This window comes from Dermochelys coriacea, chromosome 1 (assembly GCF_009764565.3).
Source record: "Dermochelys coriacea isolate rDerCor1 chromosome 1, rDerCor1.pri.v4, whole genome shotgun sequence".
NCBI lineage: Eukaryota > Metazoa > Chordata > Testudines > Dermochelyidae > Dermochelys > Dermochelys coriacea.
The window spans coordinates 310820994-310836323 of NC_050068.2; the positions used below are offsets into that span (position 1 = coordinate 310820994).

Consider the following 15330-nt stretch of genomic DNA (forward strand, 5'->3'; position numbering starts at 1 on the left):
TCTCTTTAAGACTTATTTCTACCACCATGTCTGCAAGAAATTGTCCCACTAATAACTATAACAGACAGGAAAAGAGGCATTCAGACATAGCTGATATCTAAGAGAAAAAAGAAGATGCATATATTTTGATTGTACCCCTCTCCTCCACCTTTTGAATATAGTTTGCCTACTTAGACTGGAAGCTCTTTAAAGGATAAACTGTCTTTCAGTGTGTTTGGACAGCACCTAGCACATTGTGGGCACTATCAGAATACAAATGAAAGATGACAATGACATACAGGGTATGTCTACACTTCAAGCTGGGGTTGTAATTCCCAGCTCAAGCTAGTACACTAACAACAGAGTGAAACTGCAGCAGCCCAAGTGGCAGGAAGGGCTAGCCGCCTCAAGTATGTACCCATCTGAGATGCCTGGAAGGTACTCCAGGAGGCTGGCCCCTCCTGCCACTCATGCTGCTCCAGCTACACTCTAATTTAGTATGCTAGATCAATCAAAACTAGTGCGGGTATGTCTCCTTGAGCTGGGAATCACATCCCCAACTCGAAGTGTAGACATGCCTGCTGTTATTATAGATTCCATCTTCCTCCACATGCACAAGGACAGTGCATCTAGCCAACAACTTAAAAACATTATTTCTTGGGCTGTCGATTAATCGCAGTTAACTCACGCGATTAACTCAAAAAAAATTAACTGTGATTAAAAAAAGGAATCGTGATTAATTGCACTGTTAAACAATAGAATACCAAATGAACTTTATTAAATATTTTGGATGTTTTTCTACATTTTCAAATATATTGATTTCTATTACAACACAGAATACAAAGTGTACTCTGCTCACTTTATATTATTTTTATTACAAATATTTGCACTGTAAAAATAACAAAAGAAACAGTGTTTTTCAATTCGCATCATACAAGTACTGTAATGCAATCTCTATCGTGAAAATGTAACTTCCAAATGTAGATGTTTTTGTTACATAACTTCACTCAAAAACAAAACAATGTAAAACTTTTGAGTCTACAAGTCCACTCAGTCCTACTTCTTGTTCAGCCAAATACTAAGACAAACAAGTTTGTTTACATTTACGGGAGATACTGCTGACTGCTTCTTATTTACAGTGTTACCTGAAAATGAGAACAGGCGTTTGCATGGCACTTTTGTAGTCGGCGTTGCAAGGTATTTACGTGCCAGATACGCTCAACACATTTGTATGCCCCTTCATGCTTCGGCCACCATTCCAGAGGACATGTTGATGATGCCCATTAAAAAAATAATGCATTAATTAAATTTGTGACTGAACTCATTGGGAGAGAATTATATGTCTCCTGTTCTGTTTTACCTGCATTCTGCCATATATTTCATGTTATAGTAGTCTCGGATGATGACCCAGCACATGTTCATTTTAAGAACGCTTTCACTGAAAATTTGACAAAATGCAAAGAAGGTACCAATGTGAGATTTCTAAGTATAGATACAGCACTCGACCCAAGGTTTAAGAATCTGAATTTCAAAATCTGAGAGGGATGAGGTGTGAAGAATGTTTTCAGATATCTTAAAAGAGCAACACTCCAATGCAGAAACTACAGAACCCAAACCACAGAAAAAGAAAATCAACCTTCTGCTGGCGGCATCTGACTCAGATGATGAAAATGACCGTGCGTCGGTCTACTCTGCTTTGGATCATCATCAAGCAGAACCTGTCATCAGCATGGATGCATGTCTTCTGGAATGGTGGTTGAAGCACGAAGGGACATACGAATCTTTAGCGCATCTGGTATATAAATATCTTGCATCACCAGCTACAACAGTGCCATGTAAATTCCTGTTCTCACGTTCAGGTGACACTATAAATAAGAATCAGTCAGCAGTATCTCCCGTAAATGTAAACAAACCTGTCTTAACATTTGGCTGAACAAGAAGTAGGACTGAGTGGACTTGTAGGCTCTAAAGTTTTACATTTTTTTTTCGGATTCAGTTATTTTTTTGTACATAAGTCTACATCTGTAAGTTCAACTTTCATTATAAAGAGATTGCACTACAGTACTTGTATTAGATTAATTGAAATATACTATTTCTTTTGTTTTTTACAGTGCAAATATTTGTAATAAAAATAAATATAAAGTGAGCACTGTACACTTTGCATTCTGTGTTGTAATTGAAATTAATATATTTGAAAATATAAAATGTAAAAAAAATCCAAAATATTTAAATAAATGGTATTCTATTATTAAGTGCAATTAATCGTGATTAATTTTTTCAATAGCTTGACAGCCGTAATTATTTCATACCATGTGCAAAATAAAAAGTTGGACAGTACATGTCAACAAAGAAGAGTGAAAAAAGAAACAAAAAAGGCCAAGCTGGATGTGTTAGGGAGGTATTGATGCTCAATGATTTGAGCAACCTCTATAATATATTTTAAAGATTAATTTAATTATTTAACCTTCCAAATGTCATAATGACCCTTATTGTCTTGTAACCTGTAGATTATCTGGGACTAAAAGAGCCATGATCAAAACTTGGGTTAAAAGATTTTTTTCCTATACCTAAGGATTACATTTTTCATTAAACGGGTTATCTGTTTAATCACTTCTTTTATAGCTATCGATATATCAGAGCTGTTTCCTAGTGCATAAAACTAGGAGCTGGCATGGGTATAGATGACTTACTAGTTTAATTTCCTCAACACATTGTTCAAAAGAAAAATTAGAATCTAATTTCAGAACAAAACATATGGTCAGAAGTTCCCTGATGCAGTGAACTTTACTAACACAAATTGGAGCATGTGCGTTCTGTTGTTTTCTGGTTGAAATACTTTGCAATTAAAACTACAGATGTTCCCCGACTTATGCAATCGTTCCATTCCAGAAAGCCTTGCGTAACTCGAATTTTGTGCAAGTCAGAAACGTATACCCGAACGTTATGCAAAACAAAAAGAAAAAAAACCCTCCTACTTCTAGCTGACGGAATTTTCTCCGGAAGTGCGAATTTGCATAAACCAGGTCTTGCGTAACCCGTGGACTGTCTGTATGCAATTTATTTCTTACTGCATCATCAGTGAAAACAAAGTAATAAAATGATTATTTAAGAAACTAAGAAGGGCTCATGTAGCTTATGCTCCACTTTCCCTCTTTTGTATTCTATATCACAACAATAGATCTTCCACCACACTAGCATGCAGGCCTTACAAAATAGATTCAGACACAGATGGACTAGTGACATAACATTAATCAATCTTATCAAAGGTTTCACATCATTGTTTACTTCCAATACAGCTAAAAACAACTAATGAAAAAAATTGATAGATCATCATATTCTTCACGCTATCCCCTCCTTTGTCCGTCTTGTCTACTTAGACCCTATACTCTTTGGGGAAGGAACTATCCCCTTCTCCTCTCTTTGCACAGCACCTAACTCAATAGAGCCCGTAGGAATAATAAGAAGAAGAAATAGGAAAAAAAATGGTGCAAAATATTTTACCATGTTATTCCATACAATTTCATAACCCCAATGTTTTGTTTTATTATGACATTTTGAGATGACATTTTCTGAAGCACTTGAAAAATCAAAGAGCATCTTTTTGCTCAAATATTGGCTTGCAAATTCCCGATGCATGTCGGCTGTTTCTAGAAGCGTCATAGGCTGGTAAATGAATCAGGAACTTCCAAATTCTATTCTCATTTCTGCCACTGTGTGGCCTTAATTATGCCTACTAATTCAATGTAGTACTTTGCAAACGTTATTAATAATGCCTCACAATGTTTGTTATGTTGGGTGAAATTTCACTGAAGCTGGGGGGTGCAATAGCTACCCCTTCTTGAGGATAAATGTGAGGAGCAGTTAAGCTCCTTTTCAAGTAAGATAGACAAGTAAGAGCCACGACCAAAGCCACATGGAAGGTGGGTCATAAACTGAGCTATTTGGGTGTAGGGGGTTTGCTGGGTATTGTTTGATGGAACCATGTGAGAGACAGAAGTAACAGAAACACCACAGAAGTAGACAGAAAGCCACCAACAGCCAGCAAAATATTTGTAACATGACACTGAGAGAAAGATAAGAGAGAGAGTGTGCATTTTTTGAGTAGAGTGTGGTTTAGAAAAAGAGGCTTGGAATATTGAGCAAGGAATCCATCTTGTGTTCAATTCCTACTGTGTTCAGGGAAACAGGACTTGGTACGTTCTTATAAATAAACAAGATTATCTCAAAGAAATACATGACTATTATCAATTTCTCCTCCCAATTAAAATAACCCAACAGACTCCAAATACTGGATAACGGTTTGGGTCAAAAGGAGTAGCAGTATCAGTGCCCACATTTTGCAGCTACAAAACTGGTGATCAGAGATGTTAAATGACTTGTCTAAAATCACACAGCAAGTCAGTCTCAAAACCAGGATCAGAACCCCAGATTTCCTGACTCCAAGTCTCAAGTTTAAATACCTAGCCAAGTGGGATAATTTGGAGTGAACTCATGAACCCTGTTTGATATTATGAAGTTATTATGAAAGCAGATGTATCATGAAGCTCTTTTGTCAGTGTATGCAGGAAGGGTTACATCACATCTCTGCCAAACCAGGGACAAGGCAGGGGGCGGGAAGTGAATACTTAATGAATGGTAATTTCCCTATAGAAGTGATTGAAAATAAATAAATCTCAACATCCTTAATATAAACAGCTTATCATATACTTCGGAGAAAACTGTCTTAAGATAAAAATGAATAAAAAACCAGGAACATTCATACATAAAGGCTATATTTACAAAATATTATGTTTGTGACAGAAAAACTACAAAGGAAGGGAATTTCACAGTTAAGAGTGAAATATACCATATGTACTATAAATATGACACAATACAATGCATTAAAAAGACATTAAGAGATTCTTGTTCCTTGTGCTGAAGGCATATGATTCATTTCATTTTAAATGCAAAATTCCATGCTTTCTATTGTGTTTATTGTGGTTTTTCTCCTGAAACTTATAGCGCCTCTTAAGTTTTTGTGCCTGAATTTCCTAGCTTAAAAAATATTTCATGAAATCTTATAGTAAACCCCGCTGTCCTAAGGATGTTGTGCTGCTGTGAAGTCAGACAGCACTGACATTGCAGCTGGAATGGTTCCATTACTCCATCTATCATCATTCCACAGTACCCAAGCCACTCTTCAGGGAGCCTCTCTGGCTGAATTTCTGCACTCTCATAGTCTGGGTTCATACTTTATAGAGTGCTCATCTCTACAAGGTATAGAATTTAGATCTCATGGCATACACTTTCTTGCCAGCACCCATTTCCATAGCCATTGTTATAAGCACCCCAATAAAATCTATCCCCCCAGTCCTTCACTTTCATTCCTGCGGACTCGGGCATACATAAAACCCAATCCTCTCCCTAAGTCAGGTTGTTCATTCTGATAATTAGTGCATTGGTTTAAAGTATGTGTTTAATAGTAAGTTTACAGAAGATTTTTCCCCCCTATTGTTCTTGTATTTGAAACTAGGCTTAGTCCTAATTAGCTAAACTACATAACCTAGCCTCAGCAAGGTAGCTACCAGGGCTTGGAGATAAGAAACATTCATGGAATAATCTAAGTGGAACATGGAAACCTCAGTGGGAGTGCTTTACCAGTATACCAGCTAGCACTCCTAATGTGGATACAGCTACACCAGCAGAGCTGTACCAATACAGTAAAACCACCCTCCACGAGCAATGGATGAAGACAAAGGATCAGTTTATTTCTATGGAACACTGCACTAGATGGGTCAGCCAGTAGCCTTTGAAGATACCTTCTGCCTGTTCAGGTTGGGGCTTAGAACTTTGATGTGAAAGATTTCTTGTTCTATACCAAAACATTTTTCACTTCCCCAGAACAATCCCAGTTTACCGTATTTACCCACTCAGCATATAGACAGTCAGACTGAAGTCAGTGGGACAGTGGAGACCTAAACATGGACCTCATTCCCAGACATAAAAACCCCACATGACCGCTGGCGTCAAAGCACCTGATGCTGGGGAGATCAGAGTGGCTGGCTGGCATATAGGATGCAACCGGGACAGACTGATGGCAAGAGGCCAACTTCCTTATCTGAGGAGCTCTCCTGACTTTGTGTAAGCAGGGGAATGGTCCCACTATTGTGGGGAACTTTCCTGGCTTCTGCACTACCCTGGTGAAATGGGCTAGCAGAAGGATCTGAGTCCTTGCTCCCACTTCCTTTATCCAGAGGCCTCCCCGACCTCAAGGGCAGCCCTACCACTCTCCTGTCTGGCAGGGTCCTTGTAACCCCAAGAAGGCTGGGCCCAGGATTCCTGCAGGGCTCGACCTCCAACCTTGCTGTGGTCACCTAGGACAGAGGCTAGGGTACCCCACTCCGGGGTACTCTCTGTGCACTGAACACTTCCCTGACCTACTGATCATTACATACAATTTAAAGCAAATATTCTCTTTTTAAGTTAATTGTGGATTAAATTAATGGTAAGGAAAAATGGGAAAGATTAAAGGAAAACACATCACTTCGCTCAGTGGCAGGGAATGTAACAAACAGCATCTCTGGAATGTCATGGCAATTCACAGTCTGTCCCTTGTAGATCCAAGGCCTTCTTCTCAGGCCCTGGCTGTGCTGCAGGGATGCTGCAGGTTGGACACTTGCTCTGGTGGTGACCACACACTTCTGGGCTTTGGGTGGTGGGACCCTTCTTCCCAGCACCAGCCCCCCATCGGGTTAAAATCCCCCTCCCAGTCTGGCCTGCAAGGGCCTTTGGCTGTTGGTGTCTTTCTGTCCTGGGCCTTTTGCCCAGGGTCCCCCCCTTGGCTGGCCCCAGTTGCTCACCACACTTGGCTCCAGCCCCAGCTACACTCTTTCTAGCTCCAGCTACACTCTGCCTCAGCACTGATGATGCTACTGGCTCTGCCTCCAGCCCCTTGGGCTGCTTCTCTGGCCCCTCTGGCTGTGTGGCTGCAGCTCTGCTCCCAGCACAGGATCTGCTCTCCCTGGGCTGTCTCTCTGGCTTTGGGGCTTCATCTCTGCTTCCAGCACAGGATCTGCTCCCTGGGCTGCATCTCTAGCCCCTCTGGATCTGGCACAGTTCTGCTCCCCAGCTCAGCTTGGGCCCCTGCTCTCTCCTTAGCTCTGCCCCACTCTGTCTGCCCCAGGCAATTCCAGCTCACATGAGGATGGGAACCTCCTGGCCTCCTGACTCCCTGATTAGCCTGCCTGCCCTGTCTATCAGACTGACCTGGAACATTGGCTTCTCCCCATTGTTCCTGGGGACTGTCAGTCTCAGAGTCCTGATTTCCCATCGACCCTTCCCTTTTTTTTTTTTTTTTGGCACTGAGAGTTTGCCCTCCAAAAAAAACCCTTACTGAGTTTAATCCCCTTGCATTTGCTACAATCCATAAATTACCGAAATATATAAGCATTTAAATGGATCACCAATCTCAATCCTGGAAACGACTCCTGGGTCAACACACAAACTTAGACAATAACCTTCTATTGATACAATACTCCTTTCCATATCCTCCTCACTAAATGACATGGGCTTAACCTAACTATCGTAAAAATGTCCACAAGTGCATCCTCTGTTACAGCTGCAGTAATTACCATTTTTTATTTTATCTATTGAAATAATTTACTTTCAAAGGTTTCCTTTAGCTTAATCATCGTGAATAAACTGGATTAATCTTGCTGCTATGATAGGTTTGGAACACTTCACAGTAGTCTTATAGCACCGGATCAATTATTCTTATCATTTATCCTTCAAAGAAAATCTAATCATTCACTTTTTGAATTAAAAAAAATAATGGAATAATGAGTAAACAGCTTACAAGAATGGAGCTGTGTTACACATTTATCTTTTAAGTAACGTTTCTATGGACTAAGAAGAGCTAGCATTGAAAAATGTAAAATACATACCCAAACAAGTGGCTGTGTGATGGGGGAAGGTTTTTTGTTTGTTTGTGTTTTTACCGGACCTAGGACTTGCCACTCAAAAGTGAAAACACTGTAGTATTCACTAAACTTAATACTGAATTTAATGAAGTCCACATGGCTGTGCATGCACATTAAGAGATTTTGATGACAAAGTATCCTTTTTTCTACTTAAAAAATTAGAAAGCCAATTTACTAAACAATTTAATTTACATTATCTCAATTTCAGCAACTGTAATTTCAATCATATTTAACCAATTTGTACAAAAACCCATTAGACCACAATATCATGTAAACTTATAATTTAAGTTTTCTTTTCACTTTTTTTAAAAAAATACTCTCCGCTTCAATTTCGTATTATTGTGGCCTCCCTCAGCAGGCTTCTGTATAGCTAAACCCTATTAATGATAAATATCTACACACTGTATCTACAAAATACCAATATTTACTAATTTCCTCAGATCAGGGTATTACTAAAGTATTACAGCTGATAAATTGTAATAGTGTTATATTTGTGACTTTAAACATCTTCTTTGGTCTCCCTTACCTAAACATCAGTCCACTTAGTGAGCCAAATCTCCTAATAAGACAAATTCAGCCCTGACCAATTGGTGTTGCACCTACTTATGCAAACATTTGAAATTCGTCCCATGTGTTTTACAAACTCCTTATTCACAGGTTAAAAAAAACCTGCAATAAAGTTTGAGAAAGTGAACTTGCAAACAACACTGGAACCATTTTCTCATTACTTTAGGACTTGTGCAAAACAAACCCAAACTTTTATTGTTTGTTACCTTAAATATCTTTGATATTTTAAGCATCTTGTTCAGTTATGTAAAATTAGATTGTCTGCCATTCAGCTGAAGTTATTTTCCCCTTACTTATGGTTTTTGTTGGTTTTTGTTTGTTTGAAAAGGCCCCATTATGGAAAACAGACTAAAAAGAGTGGGATTGTTTATCATGGAAAGGAGACGAAAAGAGGGGATATGTTAAAAAGAAAAGGATGAATTGTGTAGAGAAGTTACACTGGGAACATTTATTCTCCCTATCTCATAACACAGCAACAAGACAATATTTAATGAAACTAAAAGGCAGCAAATTCAAAGCCAATAAAAAACAGCTTTTTCAAAAAACGTGCAATTAGACTTTGGAAGTCATTCCCAAACAAATCATTGAGACCAAGAATTTAGCAAGACTGAAAAAGGGATAGTACACTTCTATGGATAAAGAAGATCCAGTTATAATTAGTAAAACAACATTTTAGAAAGGATATCAACCTCATGCTTCTTGGTTTAAACTAATCTAAATTTAGATATTAGGATATGATTTAATGTGGGGGAGGGAGCAGATTATCCCACATTTGCATGCTGCAGCATCCTTACACCTTCCTCTGGAGATCTGCTCCTGACTATTGTCAGAGACTGGATACTGGATTAGATGGACCTCTAGTCTCCTCCAGTATGGTGATTTTTATTTTCTTATGCTGTTGCTTGTCCCTTTTCTCCATCACGTGTGTCTAGGTGGAAAGAGCAGGTGAGGAACCAGTAAGTATATTATGCTAGGACAGTAGCCATAGGAAAAAGATGTGGAAGAAGCTGGGGAATTAAAGGCTCCTTCCTTTAATCCTCCAGTACTCTAAGAAATGGCAAGGTGGTAGCATAATTCTCATTATTTATTCTTTGTACTGTAATGCCAACAGACCCCAGTCATCAGCATCAAACCTGGGACCTCTGAAGCTTGGTGTATGAGTCTCTACTGCATGAGCTAAGAGCCACATGGCTCTTAGCCAAGGCTGTAGCAGACTCATCAATCTCTAGCTGGGCTAAGTGCCACTAGAGGGGGACAGAGCATCACACCAACCAAGCATGGGATACAGTAGCACAGAGATCTCCATCACATCAGGGCTCCATGGGTCTGTTGTGCTAGCAGGCTCTGTACAATGTAAGAAATGACAGTCCATTCCCCCAGAGAGCTTACAATCTATTCTAAGAGATAAGAAAATAGATAACTGATGGGGACACAAACACATGGGCAGGGGAAGGAGAACAAGGAAACAACATATTGTATTAGTACAATGATAGAATCAGCTGTATGGACAATTTACATATGTAGTAAGTAAATCAGTATCAACCATCAGTTTCTCTCTCTCTCTCTCCTGAGTCTTTGAAGGACAAAAGTTGGGGGTGGGAGGAAGCGGGGAAGAGAAAAAGGGAAGAAGTGTTCCTTAAACCTAAGCAGACTCCCAGCAGGAACTATAACTCTGCCCAATGCTGCCTCAATGCTTCTCTGGTCTCCTATCTCCCACTTCATCTGAGCAGTGCCCTCCAAGCCCCTGCCTCAACAGAAAAAAGACCAAGAACAGGAAATACAATTTAAATCAAAGTAGCAGATGTAAAAAAAAAAAAACCTAACTGGTTTTAAAATCATGTGTTTTACCTAGCTAGGAAGGTATAATTTAACCAAAAGGATGCAATATCCATATATTAAAATGAAAAGTTGTATATCTTTGCCACACCAGGCTACTGCACAAAAACACACAGATATGTTCTATTCCTTTCAGTAAAGTGAAGGCTGAAATTTTTCATATGTAATAAGTTACAGAGACAATTTAATTCTTTTTCAGGACAAAGTTTTCCAAACTATTTTTATATGGAAAGTGTAAACGGTGACATTTAAGTTGCCAAAAAGTGTCACATAAAAAGTACTCATTATCATAGAAATATTTGCCAAGTTCATTCATGTTCATCCATTCTACATTTCAGAGCATTATTGAAATTAGCAAAAAGAGTTCAAAATTTATGCTGACAGAATTTCGGAATTTATTTCAAGAATATAAGTTTAATTTTGACCTTTACAAACTAGGTGATCAAGGTGAAGCAACATGAAGGACCAAAGAAATAGTTTGATTATCCATCTGTGAAGAAATTATTCATCCACAGATGGTCTCTCTGCACCTTGTACTAACACATATTCATTATGATCATCATCTTCATTAAGTAAAGTGGTGTTAGGAGCGTCATTTGGCACTACAGCTTGTAAAGACTCTGCTTCATTTTTAACAGGCAGCTCAGTTTCCCTAGCTTTGAGAATGTCACATTTGCACATTGGGCATGTTCTGTGCTTCAGCAGCCAAGGGTCAATGCACTTCCGATGGAAAGTATGTCTGCATCTTAAAATGCGCACTACATCTTTGGGCTTGTATAATTCCAGACACACTACACAGTTCTCTGCATCTGTATCGGCTTCCTTGTCACCCTCTTTTAATATGCGAAGCTCAAGTTGACCAACAGCTTTCTTGACATCTATTAATTGTTGGCATCTCCTGATATGAGTTCTTGCTATCCTTAGGCTTCCAGCACAGTAAAAGGTAAAATAGGCCACCGTTACCAATGTGCAGATGAGAAGTAACCCCCAGTAATGATTCATCCAGGAACCATAGTGTTTTCCTACTTCTATTGTTATTATTACTTGGATGCCATTCTGTATCAAGTGTAAAATGTCCACGCCTTTCAGATTGCCAATCATAATTGCAACAATATCTTCTGAACTCAGGTAAATCATAGGAAATACTCCATTTCCTGTGCCTGGATGGTTATAGATAATCACGCCAACTGCTCCCCTCTCTGCTGCCACATTTATTTTCTTTGTGAAGGTACAGTGTCCCCTCTTAATGAGGGCAATCCAGGTCTCAGAATTTACAGGCCTGTTGAAGTTTGTTAAGGGGTTGCAGGCAATTTGGTTCATTCCCTCTGGTGGCACCACCACTCCAAACACCTTCTTCAATGGCGAGTTTTTTCCAAATACTCCATTGTCAGCTAGCTCCCATACCATCTTGTTCCCTATTTGAAATGATATGTTCAGATGAGCAACCCAAAAGGCATTGGCTCGGGAGACATGCATACTCAGCACCAGAAAGACACCAAGACACAAGAACCAGGATGATTTGTCCCCTCTTCTCCAAGCACTAGTCCCAAACAACTTCATTCCTTTCTCAGCCAAACAATTAAATAACCAGTAAAACAAAACAAAAATGATCATAGTTAAGAACAGTTAAAGAGAATAAAACATTAAAAGCCTGTAAAAACAGAATAAATTCCACTGGTCTCCTGCATTTTGACAGCCTGCTAGTGTGTTTCTTACAAACAGAAGAGGGAAAATATAGCTTTAAAAATAAGTTAAAAGGCTAATTTCAAAATAGTAATAAACAGCTCACTGTTAAGTAATGGGATTGTGACATCAGATGCTCATGACCCAAACACATTAACAAGGACTAACTCATTTGCATACTTGTAATTGTACTTGCTAAAAACGCTAAAATACTGATTTAGTTTTCTCTATATAGTCCTGGGTCATCCTCCTCAACATCATCACTGGAAAAAGGTGGCACCGAAGTCCCTGGGGTGATGGTCTGGCTTGGTCCGGGCCTTGCTGGAGTAGCATTAGTACCAAATAGAGGGGTCCCTGGTATAGAAGAAACTGCCAGGTCTGCCTATCTAGTGAAAAGTTGCAGTATCAGGAAGCTCGGTGCCAGGAAGGGCAGCGCAATCTGAGAGGAGAGGGTCAGAACTGTTGGTGCCGAGGTCTTGCTGAGCTGTATATGTGCAGCAGATGGCACCATTACAGCGGGCGGTGCCAGGACATTCTTCGTCATGGTTGGTGCCAAGCTAAGGAGCTTGGCTTTAGATAGCTCACCCGACTGACAGCCTGCCCGTACTGGGTCCTCGGCTCCTCGGACATTCGAGGCCTTGGTGCCATCGGTACTGGGGAAGATTTTTTGCCAGGAGACCGTTTCTTTTTAGGCAGGTCTCGCTGTAGCAATGACTGAAACCGGTGTTTGGTTGCCTTTTAGTGATAGGGTTCTTCGAAGCAGTCTTGGTAGTAGAGCCCTTGCCTGAGGCAGCTGCTGGCAACCATTGTCCAGGAGGCATCCTGGAATCTGGATCTGAGGCTGGCCTGAGGGATTTCTCCATCTGCGTAATATTGGCGGTCCCTGGCCTTTAGCGTCCTGACAGTCAGTTTTTTACAATGAGGACACTTTTGAGGAATATGGGTCTCTCTGAGACAGTGGATGCACTGAGCGTGGCCATCTGAAACAGGTATAGATAGCCTGCAGGTCAGGCAGTATTTAAATCCAGGGGAACCAGGCATGCCTGAGGAAGGCCCAGCTCTGGAGAGAAACGGGGAAGCCCGTGTTTAAGCAGTCGTTGGTGGAGGCCTGCCGGGGGCAGGTGGGGAAAAACTATCTTAATTTATTTTTAAATTAAGGAAGAAATTAAAAGTAATGGTAACCGAAGTTAACTAGAAGAGAGAGGATAAAAGGAAGGAATATAAACTTTCTACAAAGTAGAAGGGGTGCTGCTCTTGCTCCGACTCAAGCCAAGGGCAGTAAAGAAGGAACTGGGGGTTGGTTGGCTGTGCATGTTAGGTAGCTGCTCGGAGTGCGGCGAGACGGCTGCCATGCGTGCACAGCCAACCAAGACACTGCAACTGTAAATCTCCAATTGTAAGCGCAAAGCGCCAAGACACCTAAAGTGGAGCACCCACAGGGACATGCCTCGAAGAACTTTGCTGTTACCATGGAACTCCACTGGTATCAGAGGAAATGCAGATACAAATTCTTTGGTAAAGATCTAGTAATAAGACAGTTAAGGAATAGGGTTGCCAGCTGTCGACCAGAATACCCGGTCGAAAAGGGACCCTGATGGCTCTGGTCAGCACCGCTGACTGGGCTATTAAAAGTCCAGTTGGCAGGGCTGGCAGGCTCCCTACCTGGTTCCGCACAGCTCCCCAGAAGCAGCGACAAGTCCCTTGGCTCCTAGGCGGAGGAGAGGGGGACTCCGCGTGCTGCTCTGAGCACTGGCTCTGCAGCTCCCATTGCCTGGGAAACACGGTCAATGGGAGCTGCGGGGGCAGCACCTGTGGTCTGAGGCAGCACACAGAGCTGTCTAGCCGCGTTTCCGCCTAGGAGCCGAGGAACATGTCACTGCTCCCAGGGAGCTCCCTGAGGTAAGAGCTGCCATAAGCCCACATCCCTCACCCTCTCCTGCACACCCCCTCCCGCAACGCAGCCGAGTCCCCTCCCGCATCCACGCCCCCTCCCGCACCCAAATTCCCTCCCAGAGCCTGCACCCCAACCCCCTGCCCTAGCCCAGAACCCACTCCCACACCCTGAACCCCTCATTTCTGGGCTCACCCAGAGCCCGCACCCCCCAGCCCAGAGCCCATACCCCTTTCTACACCCCTGCCTCAGCCCAGAGCCACTTCCCACACACACACCGAACCCCTAGGATCCATTCCCAGCCCAGAGCCCTCTCCTACACTCCAAAACCCTTATCTCTGGCCCACCCCAGAGCCTGCACCCCAACCTCCTGCCCAGCCATGTTCCCTGTAAGCTGTACACTTGGGCAGCCATACAGGAGAGATTTAAGTGCCTCCCAGCTGATTTGTGTTCAGGTGCCCCTCCCCCCACATTGCTCCATCCTGCAGCTGCTCCTGGGACCCTCTTGCTGGCTGTGCAGAGCAGGTGGTGGGGTGGGAGGAGAATGCTGATGTCAGGGGTCCCCCTGCCCCCGCCCCATACCCCATCTCCACAGAGCAGGGCAGAGGGGATACAGCCTGGCTCAGTAGGACTGGGAGCTGTTACAGGGTGAAGTCTGAATGGTGAGTGGCTGAGTGCCTTTCTTAAAGAGACAGTGCACTATTTCTGAAATTTCCCCAGCAGCCACCTCACACAGTCTCTCTCTCTCTCCCCCCTGCCCATGTACCCACCTCCACAGAGCAGGGGAGGGGAGACAACAGGGCTCAGGACAGAGCAGGAGAGCTTTCACTGAGTGTCTTAAAGAGACAGCGTACAGCTTTGCCAGAAGCCAGCACACACACGGTGTGTGTGTGTGTGTGTGTGTGAGACACACATTTTAACGCTCACCTCCCAACACATACTTGTATTATTATTGTTGTTGTTACTTCTTTGAACTTTCTGCAATGCACACATATTCTCTGTAATTTTATTCTTTCAAAGTGTGTTATTTTAGTGGTTTTCACTGGTCTATGCATTTCATAATTTTTATTTCTCTTACACTTAAATTTAATTCTTTTGAGAAGTGAGTCTGTCTGGAGTAATTATCCCTATGGTAAGTTTTTATGTACCTATACATACACATACACACACACACATATATATATATATATATATATATATATATATATATATATATATATATATATATATATATATATATGTGACAAAGTTCCTCCTCTACTTTGGTGGGTCTTGTGCTTATTGGCAGATTTGCTGTGGTATGCAGCTGTCTAGAGTGCTCCTGGAACAGTTGTTCGACAGCTACAATTCCCTGGGCTACTTCCCCATGGCCTCCTCCCAACATCTTCTTTATCTTCACCATAGGACCTTCCTCCT

At 41.6% G+C, this 15330-nt stretch overlaps 2 protein-coding genes across 27 annotated transcripts in view; both read right to left on the bottom strand.

Annotated features, from left to right (window-relative positions):
- CADPS2 (calcium dependent secretion activator 2) overlaps positions 1-15330 on the bottom strand; it is a 592957-nt gene that overhangs the window by 409949 nt on the left and 167678 nt on the right. The window lies entirely within an intron of this gene.
- LOC119857053 (RING finger protein 148-like) lies at positions 10842-11984 on the bottom strand. The gene is given in 1 exon segment (XM_038405377.2): positions 10842-11984. A coding segment is annotated over 1 exon segment (1143 nt).